Below are 21,128 nucleotides of genomic sequence, written 5' to 3' on the forward strand. Positions count from 1 at the left end.
TTCTAGTCATTCCCACAGATGCAAGTGTTAATGGTGGCAGATTTCACACTTGCGTGCAAGACTAACACATTCCTGCCTTCTTTATTTCAGCATATAAACCAGGCCACCAGAAATAACTCCTTGCTGTTTCTTTGATTCTTACAATATCTCAGTGGCTTTTATGTAATTGATTCAATACACATTTTCTTAATGATGTTGGAATAATGATTTATTCCCCAGAGAAGCCATACTGCCTGTAACAGATAAATCAGGTCTTTGAGTGGAATATGGCTTTAACTCGGGGTCTATTCTTGAGGTCTTGCCTAAAAGCACTGTGTCCATTATCTTGGAAAGTATTAGATTGCTTCGGTGTGCTTCTTTACTTGTTCTGTGGTGGCAGGAACACTATCTATCTGCTCAAAGTGGGAAATATTTACACACAAACTACTTATCAATGAACTGTTTGAGAATAGATGGGAAAGCTCATCTGTGTTATCCTGAAAGCTTGACTGATGATACTTGATAGTATAGATGTGTACTGATAACAGCAATGCCCATCTCTGCAATCTGCTTACTGCCAGTGATGGAATCTTGATACGTGGTCCACAAATTGTCATTAATGGACAATGGTCTGTCCATCATGTGACTCTCCTCCCATATAGGAATTGATATAACTATCCTAAAAATGATTCCTTGGGTTTTTTTCTCTATCTGTGCATAATTGCTTTAGAATTTATTCAACATTCTGGATGCAATGGCTATCGGTTTCTCTTCATCTGTGGGCATGATGTGGGAAAGCACTGCCCCAGCATCATGTAATATATTAGACACCAACTGCAGAGTAGGTTTGGAACAAAATGTGAAATGACTTGTGGCTTGAGCAGTACTTCCTTGGCTTACACGAACACTTTCTCACATTGATCCACTCACTTCCACTTTTGACATAGGTTTTGCAAGAGTTTTAGAGTAATTGCTAGACTGGGGATAAACATCCCATAGTAATTTAGTAAACCAAAGCAAGATCGAAGTTCTGTGGTGCGGATGCTTTGGTGATGACTTTTGACCTTTTGAAGGCAACATGTACAGTCCCTTGGTTTCGATTACATTTCCCAGATATTCAATTGAGGATTGGAAAAAATTGCATTTGTCTTTTCAGACTCTGAATTCATAATCTTCTAATCTCTGAAGTGTGACATCTGGGTTGTGGCAATGTTTTTCTTCGTTCTTCCCAGTTACCAGAAGGTCATCCAGGTAACACTAAACTCCATTTAACCCGTTTAAAATTTGGTCCGTAGCCAATTGGAACAAGGCCGGAGTTGAAATAATGTCAAATAGTAATCTTTTGTATTGAAATAACCTTTTGTGTGTCACAATTGTCAGGAACTATTGTGATTCCTGATCCATGTTCATCTGTGGATCTGCTTGACTGAGTTGATCTTACTAAAGTGTTGGCCTCCAGCCAACACTTTACTTGGAAACAACTCAGTCAGGGTTAGAGGGCATTGTCTTGCACAGAGTACAGGATTAAAAGTTGCTATGAAATCAACACAAATCCATATGTATCCATCTTTTTTCACTCCTGGCTCAATTGGTGCAGCCCATTCACTCACCTTAACAGGGTCTAGGACTCCCATCTTGACTGGTCATTCTCATTCTGCCTCTACTTTAGATCTGATTTGTGTAAGGTACCAACTGAGCCTTTAAACATTTCAACTTTACTGAAATCTCCTTCATGCTTCCCAGATCACTGTTGAAAACAATAGCATGTTTCTTCAGGATTTTGGTAATGCCTGACTTAGAACCTGAGGTTTAGTTCAGCACAGTTTAACCTGATCTTTTCAATCAAGTTCTTCCCATTAATGCTGAATAATTTCCATTGACTAAATGCAAAGGCACATCTGCCATCTGTCTATTCAGTTGTGCCGTTACGTTAATACGGCCCTTCAACAGAACCACTTCTTGAGTGTAAGTTTTTAACACTGTCGTCAAGGGTTTCCGAGAGCAATGTCAGAGCTTTTCTTTATTATTCCAGACTAATTGCTGCTCATGGCTACAGAGTCTGTTTTGGGCAGAGCATGTAGTGAGCTTTTCTGCAAAGTTTTTTTCTTTAAATTTTCAGTCTTTTTCCGCCCAACTGGTATATCCGTTGCTTGACTTCCTCGTTGCTAGTTTTTGTGTGGCAATGATTTTTTTCTCTGTTTCCTTTTGAATGGCTGCAAGCACTGTCCAGTTTCCTTGCTGTCATTTTTTTTCATATGTGGTGTTCAAAGGATTGACTTCAGGAAGCCGTGGAGGTTCAGTAGAAACTAAGTGCTTTATTCAGATGTTAACATTACAGGCTGCGATGTTACACTGCACGTTTACCTGTGCAAGTGGCCGACATACCCAAGCAGTCTCTTAAAGTGTCTCTGTTCAGCCGCAACGCTGCTGGTAAGGATTCACTAAAAATATTATAAATACACAGCAGCCCTATATCTTTGAATGATCTTGGATAAATGCTGCCTAGGCCAGCAGTTCAGTATACTTTGAGATCCCTTGTTGTCTCCGATATTGAATCTACATTTACCTAAACATTAACAAAACCTTTAATGTTGCATTCACGTCGCTTTAATGGTAGAAGAGTCTACAGCAGTAATGACCAGTCAGTTAAGATCGACATCATTTGCTGGAAGTCCATGTCAATCTGTCCTGAGAAGAGGGGGGACACAGAATAAGAACTGCAGAAGAACATTGAGATCAGCAGCACAGTGGTTAGCACTAGTGCCTCACAGCACCAAAGACCCAGGTTCGATTCTTGGCTTGGGTCACTATGTCTGTGTGGAGTTTGTTCATTTTCCCTGTGCCTGTGTGGGTTTACTTCAGGTGCTCCGATTTCCTCCCACAGTCCAAATGATGAGCTGGTTAGGTGCATTGGCCATGCTAAATTCTCCCCCAGTGTACCCGAACAGGTGCTGGATTGTGGCAACTAGGGGATTTTTACAGTAACTTCATTGCAGTGTGAATGTAAGCCTAATAAATAAACTTTAAGAGTAAGAATGAAAGGCACAACATGTATACGGATATAGTAGAGAAGAATCACAATCACATGGGGATGGAGAAAGAGAGAAATCACATGCAGGGAAATTGGACACGAGTGCCTTTGGTGAATAATGGATGTGTCACATGATCAGACTATATATAAAGTTGGGAAGTAAATATGTTTTTAAAGTTGTTTTTTCCATAGATTCTGTGCACCACTCTAATATTCACAATTACTCATCTAATGTTCACAATTTAATATCTGCTGCAGCAACTGAATATATATTTCATACAATCTACATTCTCTTGCTGCAGTGCTGCAGAAATTGGATTCAGAATATTAGAATTCTAAGGGCACCCATCTGATGCTCAGGGTCAAATGGATAAAACTTGTAATAAATTTTATATATCCATTCTTTTATACTGATCCTGACTTTTCATTTGATATCTAAGTGGAAAAGTAGAACATTACAGAAACAGAAGTTGAATAGTTAGCTTTTACTGTATAGATATCCATCACTTGGTTGTAATAATTTGGTGATCCTTTTGTACTAGAAGCAATTCTGTAATTGTGTCAGCTCTTCTTGGTGTTTCTCCTCCCTGTTGCCTACTGTCACTTCCTGCTAACTGACTGGCAACATGTAGATGACGTTCAGACCTGAAATGTATGCCTGTAACCCTAGTCCAAGTTAAAGTTCATCCTCGAGTAATGCCATAGAAGTTCTAATAGAATGTCATTTGTAGATAAATTAACTGTGATTAGTTTTCAAATATCATGGGATATAAGCAAAGAATATTAGGAATACTAAGAAGAAAGTGTTTTATGATAGCAATAGGAATGGACTTGGACTTGAATATTGCTATTGACTTGGAGCCCTAAGTGTTGGGCAGACTTGAGTCTGGGAGAGTTTCAGATCTAGCTTTTAGACCCGTTCCCAGGTGCTCCCATGTGAACTCTGCCTATAAAAAAATCAGTGATTCTGAATTGTGCTGCAGAAGCCTGCAGGTAGGGCTTAATGCGCCCGAAACACTGCAGCTCTGATTGGAACCTTCATACTGTCCAGCACACACAATTTTTAAAAAAAAATTGAAAGCTGTTCCCCTGCTACATTGCTCCTGGGCTGGATAATGCTTCCCTCCAGCTCCCACAGACATTGCCCCATGTTGAGACTTTTAATTTTGCTCTCATCAGGACAAACACAAGAATACCAAATTTCAAAAATCTCTTGACACTGATCAGAGTCTGGAAGAGCTTTGGCAACCTATCTCTCCTAGCAATATTCAAGTAATGGACTTGTTGGCTAATCTATTTGGGAATTTTCAGGCATAGAATAAAGAAAATGGGTTCATGATGCATCTTAAATGTGTTTCTCAATTTTTTTTTCTAATTTATAACCTTGGATGAAATTCTTTCAAAGTCTCTGCTACTCTGTCCAATTTGGCAAACAAGCTATAGCAAATTAGGCTCTCAGATGATATAACTTTCATGAACTGAGCAATGATGGCATTGGTGGTATTTCTAAGAAAATAAATCTAGAAGAAACTATAACGGGCAATCTTACTGGCTTGTCGCACTGTTGATCAGTGTGATGATTCAATAAGATCATGAGCGAGAGGAGAAAAACTGGGTTCGTGCCCAGCTTCTTGCCTCTTGTAAAGATACTGGTGTAATCACCCTGAGCTGATTTAAATAGTCAAATACTAATTCAAATATTGTCAATGGGCCTGGGATATAATCTTCCAGGCTCACTTGCCTTGATGGCACTCACCATTGGCGTTGGTCCTCGCTGATGAGGATCATGTATGGTCACCAGCAACAGGGACCAGACATGGTGGCCTCATTGGTGGGAAGCGAAGTCACTGAGCGCCCCCCCCCCCCCCCCCCCCCCCAGACCCGATGGGGAGGGGGGGGGTGGGTTAGTAGGGTCCCTTGGGCAATGCTAGTGTGGCAGTGCCAACCTGACACTTGGCACTTTCTACCAGGCAGCATCAAGTGGCAGAGATTAATGGGAAGGGCCAGGCCTTAGGGGATGGGCAGGGCCTGAAGGGAGGCTGTGCATGGGGGCTGCGCAGTCTGCAATTGAGGATCACCAGGGCAGGGATTGACTCCCACTCCCCCTACTGGCAAGAATCGCATTTTGCCTTTTTCTTCACATTTTTGCCTTTTTTGAATTTATCCCTCGCAAGTAAATGGGCCTGAAACTCTCCCGTCTTCACACTCATTTAGTAAGGTTGCCTCCATAATTATCTGAACAAGATAGTAGACTGAAGGTGATTCATCTACTTGGAAAATCACTGTTTCATAGTCAACACAACCATTTGTAGAAAATTGCAGGATTTAACTGTTAGTTGGAACAATGGCTAGGCTGTTATGAAATTTTAAGAACATAATTGATGGATTTTTGTTTGGTCAGAGGTGGCTGTCCATTGATCAAGGATGACATCAAGAATGGAGGGGCTGGGTTACGAGGAAAGGTTGGAGAAACTGGGACTTTTCTCCTTGGAAAGGCGGAGATTGAGGGGGGACATGATAGAGGTGTATAAGATACTGAAGGGAATAGATAGAGTCAATAGTGAGAGACTGTTCCCTAGACTAGGTACAAATACGAGAGGTCATGATTTAAGGGTGAGGGGGGAGAGGTATAACTTGGACGTGAGAGGAAGGTTCTTTACGCAGAGTTGTGGGGGTATGGAACGCGCTACCGAGTAGGGTGGTGGAGGCAGGAACGTTGGACTCGTTTAAGGTTCAGTTAGATAGACACATGAGTGAAACGAGGATGGAGGGTTATAGTAGGGGCTATTAAATAAGGTCAGAACCTCGGGAGACACCGGAAATGCAGATTTGTAAATTAACGTCTTTGTCTTTTTATTCCGCAGGTGGAGGTCCACCTGGTTGTCAAACGAGGGGCATGCACACGGTGGGTCGTGCGTGGGCTGCTCTTGGAGGTTCCGGGAGTGGCCTAGTACTTCGTGTCGGTGTGTGTGCTTGATCCTGGACCGGTAGACGGGCGCCGCAACAGCTTGGTGACTAGCACTGCTAGCTGTGCAGATACATGGATTTGGGCCTGTGTCTGTGGGAGTTTGTGCATTCTCCCTGTGGTTGCGTGGGTTTCCTCCGGGCGCTCCGGTTTCCTCCCACACCCCAAAGATGTGCTCTTAGGCTGATTGGTTTTACCAAATTGACACTATTCTCCCCTGAATCTGGCTAAGTTAGGGGTTCTAGTCGTAGACATGCAGGGTAGAATAGGTGTAGGGTGATGCGGCGGTGCGGGCTCGTTGGGCCAAAGGGCCTGTTTCCCGTGCTGGGTTGTTCTTTGTTCTTTGACATCTATTCAGGTTGATGCTTTTTGCCATGGATGTTCATGTGACCCAACATGCCAATGAATCACACTTGAGGCATAATGTCCCATGACACTGGGATGCAGAGTACAGGAATTGCTTTCATTCCTTAACTGAAAAACATTAAAGATAGTATCAAACATAAAGGAAAAGCATATAATTGTGTAAAGATGGGGGTGAAGTCAGATGACTGGACAAAATTTAAAAAAAAGCAAAGAATGATTGAAAGATAAAGAGACCAAACTGAAATATAAGCGAAAGCTAGCTCAAAATATAAAGACATATTGTAAGAGGTTCTATTGCATTTTACTCAAGAGAAAAGTTAACAAAGTGAGCATTGACCCGATAGAAACTAAGTCTGGGGAGTTAGTAATGGAAAGTAAGGAGATGACAGATGAATTGAACAGGTACTTTGCACTGGACTCGCTATGGAGGATCTAAGTAACATTCCGGAAATGGAAGCAAGGGAGGAGCCTGGAGCCTTCAGAATCTCAGGTCATGAATTTTGCAAACAAAGGAAACTAGTTGAACAAGACCATTCAGTTTGCATGGATTTCTATGAACGAAGTCATTGCTATTCTTTACCAATTTATCCATACCTGAAGAACTGCAGACAAAATTTATGCCAGTTTCAAAGAAAAGACTTTAGATATTCAGTAGTACTAAATCAGTCTTGTTTCCTGATCTACTTACCCCAAATCAACCACAGTGCACACCACCTCAGCCTCTGTCTCACAGGTTGAAAGGCAATTCTATTCACTGCCTCTGACCAGAGCTGTCACGTAGACTCATAAAGACTGATATTCATTTTAGTCATTTCTGTTAATGCAGGATTTTGTATTCATTTGTTTAAGAGGCACTCACAGTATTTGTATCACATTTCTGTTATAAATCTCTTCTGACAATTCCTCAGACTTTGCTGGAAATAAAGGAATAATTTATCGCTGTGTGTCATGCTCTCTGCATTCTACCTTATTTAACTACTTTCAATTCCATCATTTGTACTAACCTATTACTTTCTCTTTCCTTTGATTTGAACTTCTCAGAAGCAGGATGTTCTCAGTCAAGTAAGTATTATTTATTTGAAAATATCCTGTGTACAGGGTTTTATGATAGAACAATAGTGGAAGAGTGATTTATGTGTTTAATTTGGGTGTATTTATGCAGACTTAAGTTTAAGTTTAAAAAATTGATCGTGGTAGTTTGCTGATAGCTTTACTGAGTAGCTTGTTTGCATCTGTTATTAAGCCCATGAACCCCTGGTTGTGTTGTCTTAATTGATCTCGATCGGACAGCGTTATAAGTATTATTGTTGGTTTCTTTGATTAAAGAGAGAGGTTTAGGCAATGTTTTCTGTCTTGAAAGTTATCCAGTGATCTTGACTGGATGTGCATCTATGTGTATGCACATGGGCATGAACAAGATTAAGCATGGATGCAAAGCCATTTGCAAGTCAATTTTATTTTATTCCAATTCAATCAAATCAAGTCCAATTCAGAGTCTCAACAAGTTGAAACATTCCTGATCCAAGCTGACAAGACAGGGCTCTTACCTCCTGTCTTGGGCTTGATCTACATGATCCAAGCTGATTGGAGTAGGCATAGCTCCTCCTCCAAGGCTTGATCTCATTTGTATCTTAACCAAAAGGCTGAAATGCCGCTTTAAATGAAGCTAAAATGTAACCTAATGACTTCAACCAAGTACAGCATGTCAATACTACATTCAGTTTTTTTTATTTCAAAAATATACTTTTATTCATAAAAATCTCAATTAAACCATTGCAAACCTACATTTCTAAAAATTGTAAACGGTGCAGAATAAAAACATTTTTACAGTCCTATACAAATTACAGTCATTACATTTCAAAACTTAAAACAGCATACATACCTCAAATTTTACTGTGTGCCATTATTTCTCAGATTGGCACACGCTTACGTAGGCCGAGGTTATTCGGTTCCCAGGCCCTCGGTCTGCCTCTGTTAAAAGGCCTTATAGTGTGGCCTTTCCGTATTGTACCTTTGTGGCTGCTGCCCCAAGCTTCAGCACGTCCCTCAGCATGTAGTCCTGGACCTTGGAATGTGCCAGTCTGCAACACTCAGTCGAGGACAGTTCTTTCAGCTGGAAGATCAGCAAGTTTCGGGCAGATCAAAGTGTGTCCTTCACCGAGTTGATGACCCTCCAGCAGCAGTTGATGTTTGTCTCGGTGTGCATCCCCGGAAACAGCCCATCGAGCGCAGAGTCCTGTGTCACCGAGCTGCTTGGGACGAACCTCGACAAATACCACTGCATCTCATTCCAGACCTTCTTTGCAAAGGCACATTCCTCAAAGAGGTGTGCGACCGTCTCATCAGCCACTTTGGGGGCAGCGTGTGGTGATGTTGAGACCTCGTGCGTGCATAAATGATCTGACGGGGAGTGCCCTTCTCACCACCAGCCAAGCCAGATCTTGGTGCTTGTTTGTGAGTTCTGGTGATGAGGCATTCTGCCAGATGACACTGATAGTCTGCTCAGGGAACCATCCAACAGGATCCATCATCTCCTTTTCTCTCAGGGCCCCAAGGACGTTACGTGCTGACCACTGCTTAATCGCCATGTGGTCAAATACTACATAGTCAATTGGTCCACTTACACTCACTAGCACATGAATAACAGGCCAGAGCAGTAGCTGCTGAGACTGACCAAGGCACAAAGTACTAAAACTGAGGGTGTCACCATCTTTGGTAATCGCTTTTCGGCCTTTTGGTTAAGATCAAGTGTAGTATCAACATGCTGTACTTGGTTGAAGTCATTAGGTTACATTTTAGTTTCATTTGAAGCAATTTTTAAAAGCGGCGTGAGATCAAGCAAATGAGATCAAGCCTCGTAGGAGGAGCTATACCAACTCCAATCAGCTTGGATCATGTAGATCAAGCCCAGGGCAGGAGGTGAGAGCCCTGTCTTGTCAGCTTGGATCGGGAATGTCTCAACTTGTTGGGACTCTGAATTGGATTTGATTTGATTGGATTGAATTGGAATAAAGTATATATAAAAAAGAATTGTAAGGAGGTCTGTCGCTTCTCAGCCTTTTGGCTAAGATCAAGTGTAGTATCGACAAGCTGTACTCGGTTGAAGTCACTCGGTTACATTTCAGCTTCATTTGAAGCAATTTTTAAAAGCGGCATCTCAGCCTTTTGGCTAAGATGTAAATTAGATCAAGCCTTGGAGGAGGAGCTACGCCTACTCCAGTCAGCTTGGATCATGTGGATCAAGCCCACGACAGGAGGTGAGAGCCCTGTCTTGTCAGCTTGAATCGGGGATACCGCAACTTGTTGAGAATCTGAATTGGATTTGATTGGATTGAATTGGAATAAAAACAAAACAAAAAAAAATGTAAGGAGTTCTGTGCAAGCTCATGTATGAAGATGATAAGTGTGTTGCTTTTCATGATATTCAGCCACAAGCTCCAGCACATTTCCTCATGGTCCCTAAGAAGCCTATTGTCCACCTGCCTAAAGCAGAACAAGAACAGGAAATGCTGGACAATCTCAACAGGTCTGACAGCATCTATGGAAAGAGAATAGAGCCAATGAATCCTGACTCAAAAGGTTTCTTTTGTCGAATTGTCCCACCCCATTTGATCTGATTTTGTTCTTCTACTTTAATTCAACCTGGAACTGTTCTTTTCAGTCCAGTTCAGACTTCCCAGTCCCATTCAAGCTTGCTTCTCTCAACCCGTCTTCAAACTGGTACTTCCCTGCCCACCTCTCCCCTCCCATCAACCCCCACCCTTCAGCTACTAGCTAGTCCATTTGCAATTGAGTTTGAGCAGATGCTGAGGAGCCTGTGGAGGATTAGATCATCGGGTTGGAGATGGAAAATTGGGAAAGAGAGGAAAAGATCCAGTTCAGGCTGAATTTTTTCAACAAATGCCAACACTTGACCAGGTCTGCAGCATGGAATGGTGTGAAACTACTATGATTGTCATGTATGCATTTTCTTGTCTGCTTGTTCTTTCTTGCTATATGCAATAGTACCAACATACAAAAAAAAGATACAGCTGTTTCTTTTTCTTTATTATGTTTCAGCCCAGATTGTTTTTCCATCCTTTTGTTTCATGTATTTTGTCCCCTCCCAGCCTCCTCTTTGGAGATCATGATTCCAGGCTAGGGTATTGCTGAAATTGCCATTTTTTAAATGAGAGTTCAGATGGTAAGTGTTTTCCCACATGGAGCATTGTGATTGAATCCCATGCCATTCTCACCGAATGTACAGGCATACACAGCCAGCAGAATTTAATGAACAATGCTCAACAGCATGAACCCTGGGCACTAAGGCAAATTGTGATGTCCCTCCCCATTGATCTTGCCAAGAGCAACTAACTTGAGACAAGCCATTAACTTTAACGGTTTATTAATTCACTCGCTGGCCCATTTTGTTTTGTTCTATTCTCACATTTATTTTTCTTTCAACTCATTTTCTCAGAGTGTTCACTAACCTGCATACACTTCTGGCTGTAAGTAAATGGGCACTTCTAGTATCAGACAAAATCTTGAAAGTTTTACAAGCCATAGCTGTTTTTGCATATTACCCGATCCCACAAAAGTGGTAAATTCCATAAATCAAGAGAGCTCAAATAAGCAATGTTATATTTTTATTCATTAAATTCCAACTGTTCCCTTTCTTCTCCCTTTCAAATTGCCCCAACTTTACCTGAACCAAAGTTTAAGGTTTATTTATTAGTGTCACAAGTAGGCTTCCATTCACACTGCAATGAAGTTACTGTGAAAATCCTTGAGTTGACACACTCCGGTGCCTGTTCGGGTACACAGAGAATTTGGCATGGCCAATGCACCTAACAACAAAACCAGACTGCGGGAGGAAACCGGAGCACCTGGTGGAAATCCATGTAGACACAGCAAAAACGTGCAGACTCTGCATAGATAGTGACCCAAGCTAGGATCAAACTCTGGCTATGAGGCAGCAGTACAAACCACTGTGCCACCCACTGTAAACCTCTGCTGAGTCTTCTTCCTTAGTTGTCATTTTTCCCATTCCCCTGAGATTGTTGTTACCTCCCCAAACGTGTTCCTATCTTTCCTGCAACTCTATGTCCATGACATTGCCCCTTCCTCATCTAATCTGTTACTGAATCTCTCATCTATGTTTTTCTCACCTGCATACTCAACTATTCCAATGCTCTAACTCTGACCTCCCATCCTCCAACTTCGTTAAACTTCACCTTATCCAATACTCTCCTGCCTTCACCTTAGCTCGGAAGTACCATTTGCCCATCTCCCATGTGATTGCTGACCACATTGTCTCCTGGTCCAGCAACCCATTGTTTTTAAATATCACCATGGCCTCTGTCCTCCCTACCTCTGCCATTATTTTATCCATGCTAACGCATCCAGTATTCACCAGGGGCAGACCTCAGGAGCTATGCTGTGATGAAATTAAATTTAGTTCTAAATTTCCATTACAGAATTCAATTTACAAAATAAATTCCTATTCAACTAGTTTAAATTTCAAATGGTACATAGACCCATATGAAAACAAACATTTATATTCTTAACCCCACGACAAAGACTGCTATCCTTTAATAATTTATTTACATCATCAATCAAGTAGTGAACTTGTAACCCCGTACTTTGATAATGGTAGATGTGGGGAGCAGTCAAACATTAATAATGCTATAATGATAGCACTTAGGGATATGGCAACAAACAGCTATTGAATCTGCTGGAATAGATTTTTGTTTGTCTCTCTCAGACACGGGCTTTTTTTAAATTAAAGTCCATTTCAATAACTTGACACTTCTGCTGATCCTATCCACCATAAGTGCATTTATGAGTTCTTGCAAAATTTGTAAATTCTACATAGCTGATAATGACTCTTGCTTCAGTGAAAATGGAGTCTGTTTGAGCTCAGCACTGAATAAATTTGTATGGCCCTGCTGAATTCAGGTTTCACACATTTGGAGTCACATCCTGTCTCCATTTCCCTCCTCCCCCACTTCCCCCAAAACGTCACCTAAGAGAAGTGATAGTAAGGCAAAGGGTGTTGTTGGAGTACATGTGGATTTGCTTTCAGATGATGCCATCAGCTAAATAAATAGTAGGAGTCACCAAGGATAGATCCTGGAGACACCAGAGAGGGCGGAGTGGTAGAGGTTTAGGTGGAGGTGGTAGTTCTGGAGATAAAAATAAGGAATGGATAAAGTTATTTTAGGTGATCCTCTAGTTATGACTGAATAGTTGAATGAGCTCCACTGAGGTGAGCAACAAAAGGGAAGTGTTGGAGGAGGATAGTGTGCTCAATGTTGTCAGACATGTGATGGAAGAGTTTACCTTTGTCACTATCACTTTGGACGTTGTTTGTGACTTTGAAAATTTGGCCATTTCTGGCATTTTCGCTGTGATGGAGAGCCTGTCCATCAAGCTAAAACCTGGGCTATGGAATTTGTGGAAAGATGGGCAATGAGTTGGGAGGGAAAGGGAGGTTGGAATGGAACAGTAATTTGCAAGCATAGAGGGGAACAAGTGTGGCTTTTGCTTAGAGGAATGATTAATGTAGATTTGAGGAGGATGGAGAGCAGAACCTGAGACAACCTATCTCTTTGATTTAGTTTGTAACAGCCCTTTTTTCAATATCTCCTTTGGCTTAGTGTCAATATTTGCCTGATTTAGCAAAGGAAAACCTGCCAACGTTCTTATGATGCCACAAGATGGTTACATGCCCTCAAATAATCATTATTCATATGTAAGTTTAGATAATATACTTTGGCAAGCTCCTGATGGTGCCTTCAGTTGATGTTCAAACATGGGTTTTCTGGAGCTGCTGGATAAGAATCAAAATTATCTGATGTGGTTTTCTTCCTTTGCCTTCAAACTTGGACATGATAACCAGTTTGGGTGCTGGAGCTGTTATCTTCACTGAGATCAGTTGCCAGACCACACATTGTAATAAAGATCTACCTAATTTTAAGTGGCACTTTCTGAAACTGGCCTGTGTATTCATTAGCTAATTTGTCATCTTCTACATCTTTATTTAATGTATTTTAAGCCTCTTCTCAAACCCAATTTTCTATCAAAGAATGACTTTGTATAATGAATGGGCTGATGCCACAGAATATATTTTAAAAAGACTCAAGCGACTTACACAGGTAATCTCAAAATGACAAACACTTACATTGCTTCACAGAGCTATCGGAATGGAGTTGGGCTGTCTGATCATCTGCCAAGAACACTAAGCTTAAATGAATGTGAATTGTCATCTCCTGAACTTCTCAGAAGCACCATTAATATATTTTGTTTCAGTTTATCATGAAGGATTTTGAAAAACTGGGCAGCATTTAATGTTCCTCCCATAGCATAGGTTGTGGTGGGGGTGGTGGAACTTAATCAGCAGGAGGATGGTGGTTGGGAATATTCATGTTCATATATTCCCGCCACTACACTGATTGAATCGTGGTGAGAAGGCTCACTTCCAGGCCTCGTCCCACCAGTGCTCGTATTAGACTAGTAGCAGTCAGGGGTCTCGCCATGTGAGAAGCCTGAAAAGCAAATCCTGCCAGAGTTGCTTGTGGGTTCAAAGGCATTCAATAGGGGCACTGAATACCACTCCTGCCTTTCCTGTCCACCTCCCCCACAACCTCTCTCCCACCAACACTCACCTCGGCCAGCGTCCGTCACAGAGAGGTTCACAGTGATCTACCATCTCTGGTTGTGATCGTGGCTTCATTTCAAGTCCATTTCCCACATTTTGTGAAGGAAATTTAAATTTTATAATCATTGCAAATCTCCGACTTGTCTTTGCAGATGCTTCAGATGTTAAATATTTCTATTCTGTTACTTTTAACCTGATTCTTAGTGTTTGTTGCATTTTCTTAAGATGAGGAAATTTGCATGAATGCACTAGTTAAAATGCTTATACCTGGCAAAGAGCTTTATTAGATTTCCATCCTTGCTACCATTGCTTGGGTATCATACAGATAAAGGTATAATTTTGTCATAGGGAGTGAGGATTCTGTTACTGAGGGGCAGACAGTGGCAGTCGTTGTACTGTTAATCCAGAGATGCACCAAATGCTCTATGGACATGGGTTCAAATCCCACCACAGCACCTGATGGAATTAAGATTCAGTTAATAAATCTAGAGCATGAAGTCACAGTAATGGTGACCATGAAACTACCCTCGATTGTTATAACAGTCTATCAGGTTCACTAATGTGCTTTTGCAATGTAGGGAAAGAAATCTGCCTTCCTCACCTGGTCTGGCCTACATCTGACTGTAGACTCTCAGCAATATGCCTGACTCTTAATTACCCTCTGAAATGGCCTTGTAAACCAATCAGTTCAAGGACAACAAATGCTGGCTTTGCCAGCGATGCCCACAATGTTTTGTAAGAAAGTGAGCACAATCCTCAATGTGAGAACAGTACCTGATCTAAAACTGTAAAAGAAATGATAAACACAGGTAATTCTTGGGGCTTATCGCAACTCGCTGTTAAGCAGGTGTGAGCTCACATAGCATATCAGCAGGCTAATTAACTGGATGAGTGTCTAAGCCAAGCCTAATCATGTACTTGGAAAAATCAGACTGTTGTCCAATGTTTTTAGGCTTCTTGATGACTCTGAATTGGATGTAATAATGAAGAAGATAGGAAGATAAGCTAGTGGGTTCAAACAGCTAAGTGGCCAGTTCCGTCATTCAATGGTACCATGGCTGATCCTCACTTATCTTCCTTTGCTCCATATCCTTTGTTTTTATTAACCAAAGATATTATCAATCCCAATTTTATGTTTAACAGTTCTTCTAGCATCAGTTGAGATTATGGAAGCGTTTTATTACCTTTTGCATAAAGCAGTGTTTCTTATTTTCGTTCTTGACATTGCTGAAGGACAGGACATAGATGAGAAAGGAGGGGACATGGAGGGACACCAAAGATACATATAAAGAAAATATCAGGTTGTCTTTCTTAATTTTGTTTGAATAATATAATTGCCCAGTTATTTTACAAAGGGTGAAAAATAGTGAAACACACGTTTTCCTTTGAAAATATTTTGATAATTCCAGCTAATATTTGAAGTGACACTTTTTCAAATGCAAAAATATTTTCTGGTCTTGTGCTATTTTCTTTTTGAGTAAATGCTTTTTATTTTATCTCTAGCCAATAGACTTTGACGGCTTCAAACTGTTCATGAAAACATTCTTGGAGGCTGAACTGCCTGATGATTTCTGTCAGCATCTGTTCATGTCATTCAAGAACAAGTCCTCGCTTCCGAGTCCTCCTTCACAGGCAAAAAATTCCGGCAGTCCTCCATTCCGCACAGGAGGTAAGCAATAAGGATCAGCATCCCTCCTGTATGTCTGTCCTTAGAAAGCATCAAATGACAGCTTGAATGGCCTTCAAAGGAGAAGCAAGTTGATACAGATAAAGAGAGATGTGAGACACTTTCTTCATTGGGGTTGCAAAAGTTGAGGGGTCGGGGTCGGAGTTGGTGGTTGGTTGGTAGGGAATGGCAATGGGATCAGTTTTGAATTGCTCTTAGTTAAAAGCAGAGAGGTGTGTCCTCTGCCACAAATTTCAATGGTTCAATCGTTTTGCTAGTGTCAATAATAAGTGAAAGCTGGCCAATAGGTTCGGAAATGCTTTCAAGTCAAAGAGAACCTTGAATATAAATTTCTGTCATGTGAAAGAAGTAATTGTTGAATTGCAGTGGGACAAAGAATATTATAAATTAAACTGAAAGTAAACCCATTCCTTCATTCGTTTTGGAGGGAACAGAATTATAACGTACAAATGTCTGAAGGATCAATGTCAGTTTTGAAAGTGCAAAATACATACCGCCTTCAAAGATTTGTGTGCATCCAATCCCAGGCACCACCTTTAAGGTTGTGCTATTCAATTTAATTTAATTTGCCACTTCCTACCAAAGTGCATCTCTTCACAATTCACTTAAATTTCATCACCGCCTGCCTCATTCAACAGTCTGTGTCCTGCTGAAGGCTATTACTGCCTTCTATATTGTTCATTACATTTGCAGGCTTTGAAATTATTCTCAAGTTAATTTCATTAATATATATATATCAAAAAGAACAATGATTCTAATGCTGACCTCTGGGAAATACCATAATAAGGAGATGGGAGGAGTTGCGGTAATGTGATTATGTAGTAATGTCACTGGAATAATAATAATCCAAAATCCAGAGGCTCTGGGGACATGGGTTTAAATCCCACCAAGACAGCTAGTGGCATTTAAATTAAATTAATAAATCTGAAATTGAAAGCCAGTCACAGCCATGGTGATCATGAAATTATTATCAACTGTTTTAAAAATCCATCTGGTTCACCAATGCTGTTTTAGGGAAGGAAATCTACCATCCTTACCTGGTCTGACCTACATGTGACTCCAGATCCACAGCAATGTGGTTGACACTTAACTGTCCTCTGAAATAACCTAGCAAGCCATTCAGTTCAAGGCAATTGGGAATTAGAAACAAATGCTGATCTTGCCAGCTGACATCCAATGAAAGGATAAAAAATACTTTTCTCTAGTCTGAGAAACAACTGTTCACACTCTGTAGCCAATTTTTGCGTTTATGCTGCCAATAATGTCCCTTCAAACACATAGAATGATAATTGTGATAGAAAATCTATTCTGTGGTGTTTTATTAAATGCCTTTTCAAAGTCTTTGTACCTAATATCAAATACCCCACCCTCATTAGTTCTCTTCATTACTTCATCTAAGAAGTCAATTATTTTTAACAAACATGGTTTTCCTTTTAAAAAATCTTTGCTCATTTTAATTGATTAGCCCATACTTTTCCAAATATTGATTGTATTTATTCCAAATAAATGAGTCAGAGTTTCTCTATCACTGACATTCAGTTGTTGGCTGATGATTCTTTTTTTTGAACAGTGATGTAACATTTCCAATCTTCCACTCAGACATCAGCCCATATCTAACAAGGATTGAAGGATTGTTTCCAGATCCTCTGCAAATTCCCCATTATTTTCCTCATAACCAAGGAGGGATTCCATCTGGATTGAATAACTATTTTTAATCTATCCAATATTGCTATTGCTTCCTTCCCTCTTGTCCATTGAAGACTGACGTAATGGGAGAAATTTAATGGAACCTCAAATGTAACATTGAATAACTTATTAGGGATGAGTATCACATCTACAGCCCTTTTTAAAAATTACTGTTGCTGGACAGTCATTCACTCACTACTGTCCTGGACTCTCTGCAGGCTGACCACTTCTGGAACATGTGAACTAGGATAGTCTTGGTCTTCTGTATGCTCTGCAGATTCTCACAACTTAGAAACCCTGAGCTCGTGTTTAGCGACTAGAGGCAGAATTGCCCACATGGATATCCAGGGCACACACACCGAGGGCACAGGAAATGCAGGCAACTGGTTTCAGCTGTCCTGTTATGTGCATAAAACCCTCTTAAAGCTATTTGATTATTAAGACAATTATTATTGCCCTCGATTGGAAAAACTTAGCATTTCCCTTCCATCTGTACCAAATTCCTACTCTTGCAAAATTTCCATTGCCACTCATTCTCACAAGGCAACCCATTTAGCAGATTTTGATTTATTATTGTCACATGTATTAATATACAGTGAAAAGTATTGTTTCTTGTGTGCTATACAAACAAAGCATACTGTACATACAGAAGGAAAGAAGAGGGTGCAGAATGTAGTGTTACAGTCATAGTTAGGGTGTAGAGAATAATCGATTTAGTACGAGGTAGGTCCACTCAGAAGTTTGGCAGCAAGGAAGAAGTTGTTCTTGAGTCAATTGCTATGTAACCTCAGACTTTTGAATTTTCTTCCCATCAGGAGAAGGTGGAAGAGAGTATGTGTGGCGTACTTGGTCCTTGATTGTGCTGGCTAATTTGCCGAGGCAGCGGGAAGTTTAAACAGAGTCGATAGATGGGGGACTGGGCTTTGTACATGACTCATTGTAGTTTCTTGTGATCTTGGACAGAGTAACAGCCATACAAAGCTGACATACAACCAGAAAGAATGCTTTCTATTGTGCATCTGTAAAAGTTGGTGAGAGTCATGAGTAGACATACCAAGTTTCCTTAGCCTCCTGAGAAAGTAAAGGTGTTTGTGATTTTTCCTTAACTGTGGTGTCAGCATGGGGGGACCAGGACAGGTTGTTGGTGATTTGGACACCTAAAAACTTGAAGCTCTCAACCCTTTCCACTTTGTCCCCATTGATGTAAACAGGGGCATGTACACCACTACGCTTCCTGAAATTCATGACAATCTCCTTTGTTTTGTTAATATTGAGGGAGAGATTATTGTCATTGCACCAATTCTGTGCGCTTAACCCTGTGTTTAGCCTCCAACAGTTTTGAAGTGCAAGTCTGGATATTGGGTCCAAAGAGCTGCCGGACAAAATGCATGGGATGCAGAATGCGAGAAGTATGGATTTCCTTACCTCTGAAAACCACAAGCCCACCTTTGGGGGCACCATCTGTATCTAGCTGCACTAGAAAGGCTGCAATGCTCCCCAATCCAAAAGCAGCTCGCCTGCCAAGTAAACTGACTGACTGACTGCTGAGTTCACTGCTTTAAAAGCAAACTTTGCAACGTTTAAATTGCTAACTGGCTGCATTAATTACTTCTGCCAGTTACTGGTACGTTGCCTTGCAGTACATTGAATTTCTTGCTGTGCTTCCAGCATTGTATTTGTTACAGTGCCTCTTGGTAAATTAGAAGATAAATAACCCTCTCCCTTATGGCACTGTTGTTGCTGTGTTTCATCAAGCTGTTTAATTTCTGGTTCCGCAAGCCTTAAAAGAGCTGTGTGCTGCACTATTAGGCTAAAAGACCAGCTGGAAACACATTCCTCTGTTTCCAGCTCCTACCTGCTTGTACACCTGCGGCTACAACTCTGCTATCAATGCGAATATTAAATCTTACGTGACAGTTGTGAAAGTGGCCGCTCATGGTAAAATTCAATCCCTTTTGAGCAACAACGAAAGTAGTAGATTTGGAATTGGTTCGTGATTATTATCTTCAAATGTGGGTGTTTGTTGCTATGTTACCTAGAACATGCATTGAAATTTGCAGATTGACCCTGAATGGTAGTGATATTAAAGCACTGTTAGTAAGTGTTGAGTGTTGCTGCAACAGAAGTGTTAATGTTGATTCAGTAAACAATCATCATGCTGAACAGTTCATATTAATTGTGCTCTATCAATTAGTTACAATGAACCTTGGTTGACTGCTATTTAGAAGAATTGAATAACAGATTCCATACATCAGTTGTCCCTTGATTTCAATATAGTTGATAGATTTTGTTAGCGTCATCTGTACCTCGATTTTAAGAATGACATCCGCCCAGGTCGCAAGTTCCTGCCCTGGCTTTCAGATGGCTTAGCAGGTAGATTCTTGACCCATTAATCTATGGGAACATGAAGCAGTGGGATCTGGAGTGCAGAATTTACTTTCTTTTTGTTCCCGTGTCACCACTTTCCCTCATTATTTAAGATATAGGTGGCACGATGGCATAGTGGTTTGCACTGCTGACTCTCAGTACTAGGGACCCAGGTTTGATTCCCGGCTTAGGTCACTGTCTGTACAGAGTCTGCACATTTTCCCAGTGAATGCATGGGTTTCCTCCGGGTGCTCAGGTTTCCTCCCACTGTCTGAAAGACATACTACTTAGCTGCATTGGTCGTGCTGAATTCTCCTTCAGTGTACCTGAACAAGTGCTGGAATGTGGCAACTAGGGGATTTTCACAATAACTTCATTGCAGTAAGCCTACTTGCAACACTAATAAATAAACTTAAATGTGGTGACTCAAAGTGTGATACAACTTGATTTTTGAACACTTGGCAGATTCCATAATTAGATGGCAGGGCTGAATTTTGCCAACAAAACACTCGCATGCCACCTTCAGCACAGGAAAATTAGGTAACGTGTTTTGTGGAATAACAATTTGGAATTACACAGGAAAGAAGAAATTCGTCAATGGGGTGAGAAGTTTGATAGAAAAGATGGGCTTTGGAGAGATTTTTAAAAATGATAGGAGGTGGAAAGGTGAAAGAAATTGGATAAGAGTCCCAGATAGCGAGACTGAAAGGCCAGTCACTAAAGGTGAGGTGAAAGTAGAGATGAATGAGGCCTGAATCAGTGCATTCAGAAGGTATTCTAAGGCTGCATTAGATTTCAGAGATGAGGTAAAGCAAGACCTTACAATTATTTATATTCCAAGATACCAATTTTAAATTTAACAACTTGAAGAATAGAGAGCTAACTGAAATCAACAACGATTGAACCTGGACACAACAGAGGAGTTTTGAACAAGTTGAGTTTATGGAGGGAAGAGAATGGGTGGCCAGAAGAAAAGGAATTTGGAGAAATAGAGCTGGATTTTATACAGGAGACAGAAAAGTTGAGTTAGGAAATTTACTGACCTGGCAGCCTTGTCCTTTGAAAGGTGGTGCCCAACATACCTCTGGCATGAAAATATGGGGCGACAATGGAGTTGGACCTGCTGCCTCTGGAGGCAAGCCCAAGGTGCTAATGGATCTGGGCTGACAGCCAAGCTGGCTCGCTAGAACACCATTTACTCAGACATTAGCCCTGTTTTAATGAGGCGTCAGGTCCTCAAATTTTCACACCTCACCATGCCAACTCCATGCTTGACATAAGAACTTACCTAGTATCGATCCCCCATTCAGGAGCCATGTGGGGATGGGGCAAAATCTATTTCACAAATCATATTAAGGATAGCTGATCCTTTAATAGCTCCCTGAGCTGTCAATCAAAATTTCTTCGT

General features: G+C 40.9%; 1 protein-coding gene and 1 non-coding gene across 2 annotated transcripts in view; both read left to right on the plus strand.

Moving 5' to 3' along the window:
• dgkb (diacylglycerol kinase, beta) overlaps positions 1-21,128 on the plus strand; it is a 677,279-nt gene that overhangs the window by 80,323 nt on the left and 575,828 nt on the right. Inside the window, exons 3-4 of the mRNA XM_080216552.1 lie at positions 7,383-7,403; positions 15,484-15,649. Coding sequence (XP_080072678.1) covers positions 7,383-7,403; positions 15,484-15,649 — 187 coding nt within the window. The remainder of the gene's footprint in view (positions 1-7,382; positions 7,404-15,483; positions 15,650-21,128) is intronic.
• LOC145362017 (U2 spliceosomal RNA) lies at positions 9,386-9,585 on the plus strand. The gene has a single exon (XR_013889910.1). It is a non-coding gene; the product is annotated as a U2 spliceosomal RNA (small nuclear RNA).

This window comes from Carcharhinus amblyrhynchos, chromosome 2 (assembly GCF_965287045.1).
Source record: "Carcharhinus amblyrhynchos chromosome 2, sCarAmb.v2.hapA, whole genome shotgun sequence".
Lineage (NCBI taxonomy): Eukaryota > Metazoa > Chordata > Chondrichthyes > Carcharhiniformes > Carcharhinidae > Carcharhinus > Carcharhinus amblyrhynchos.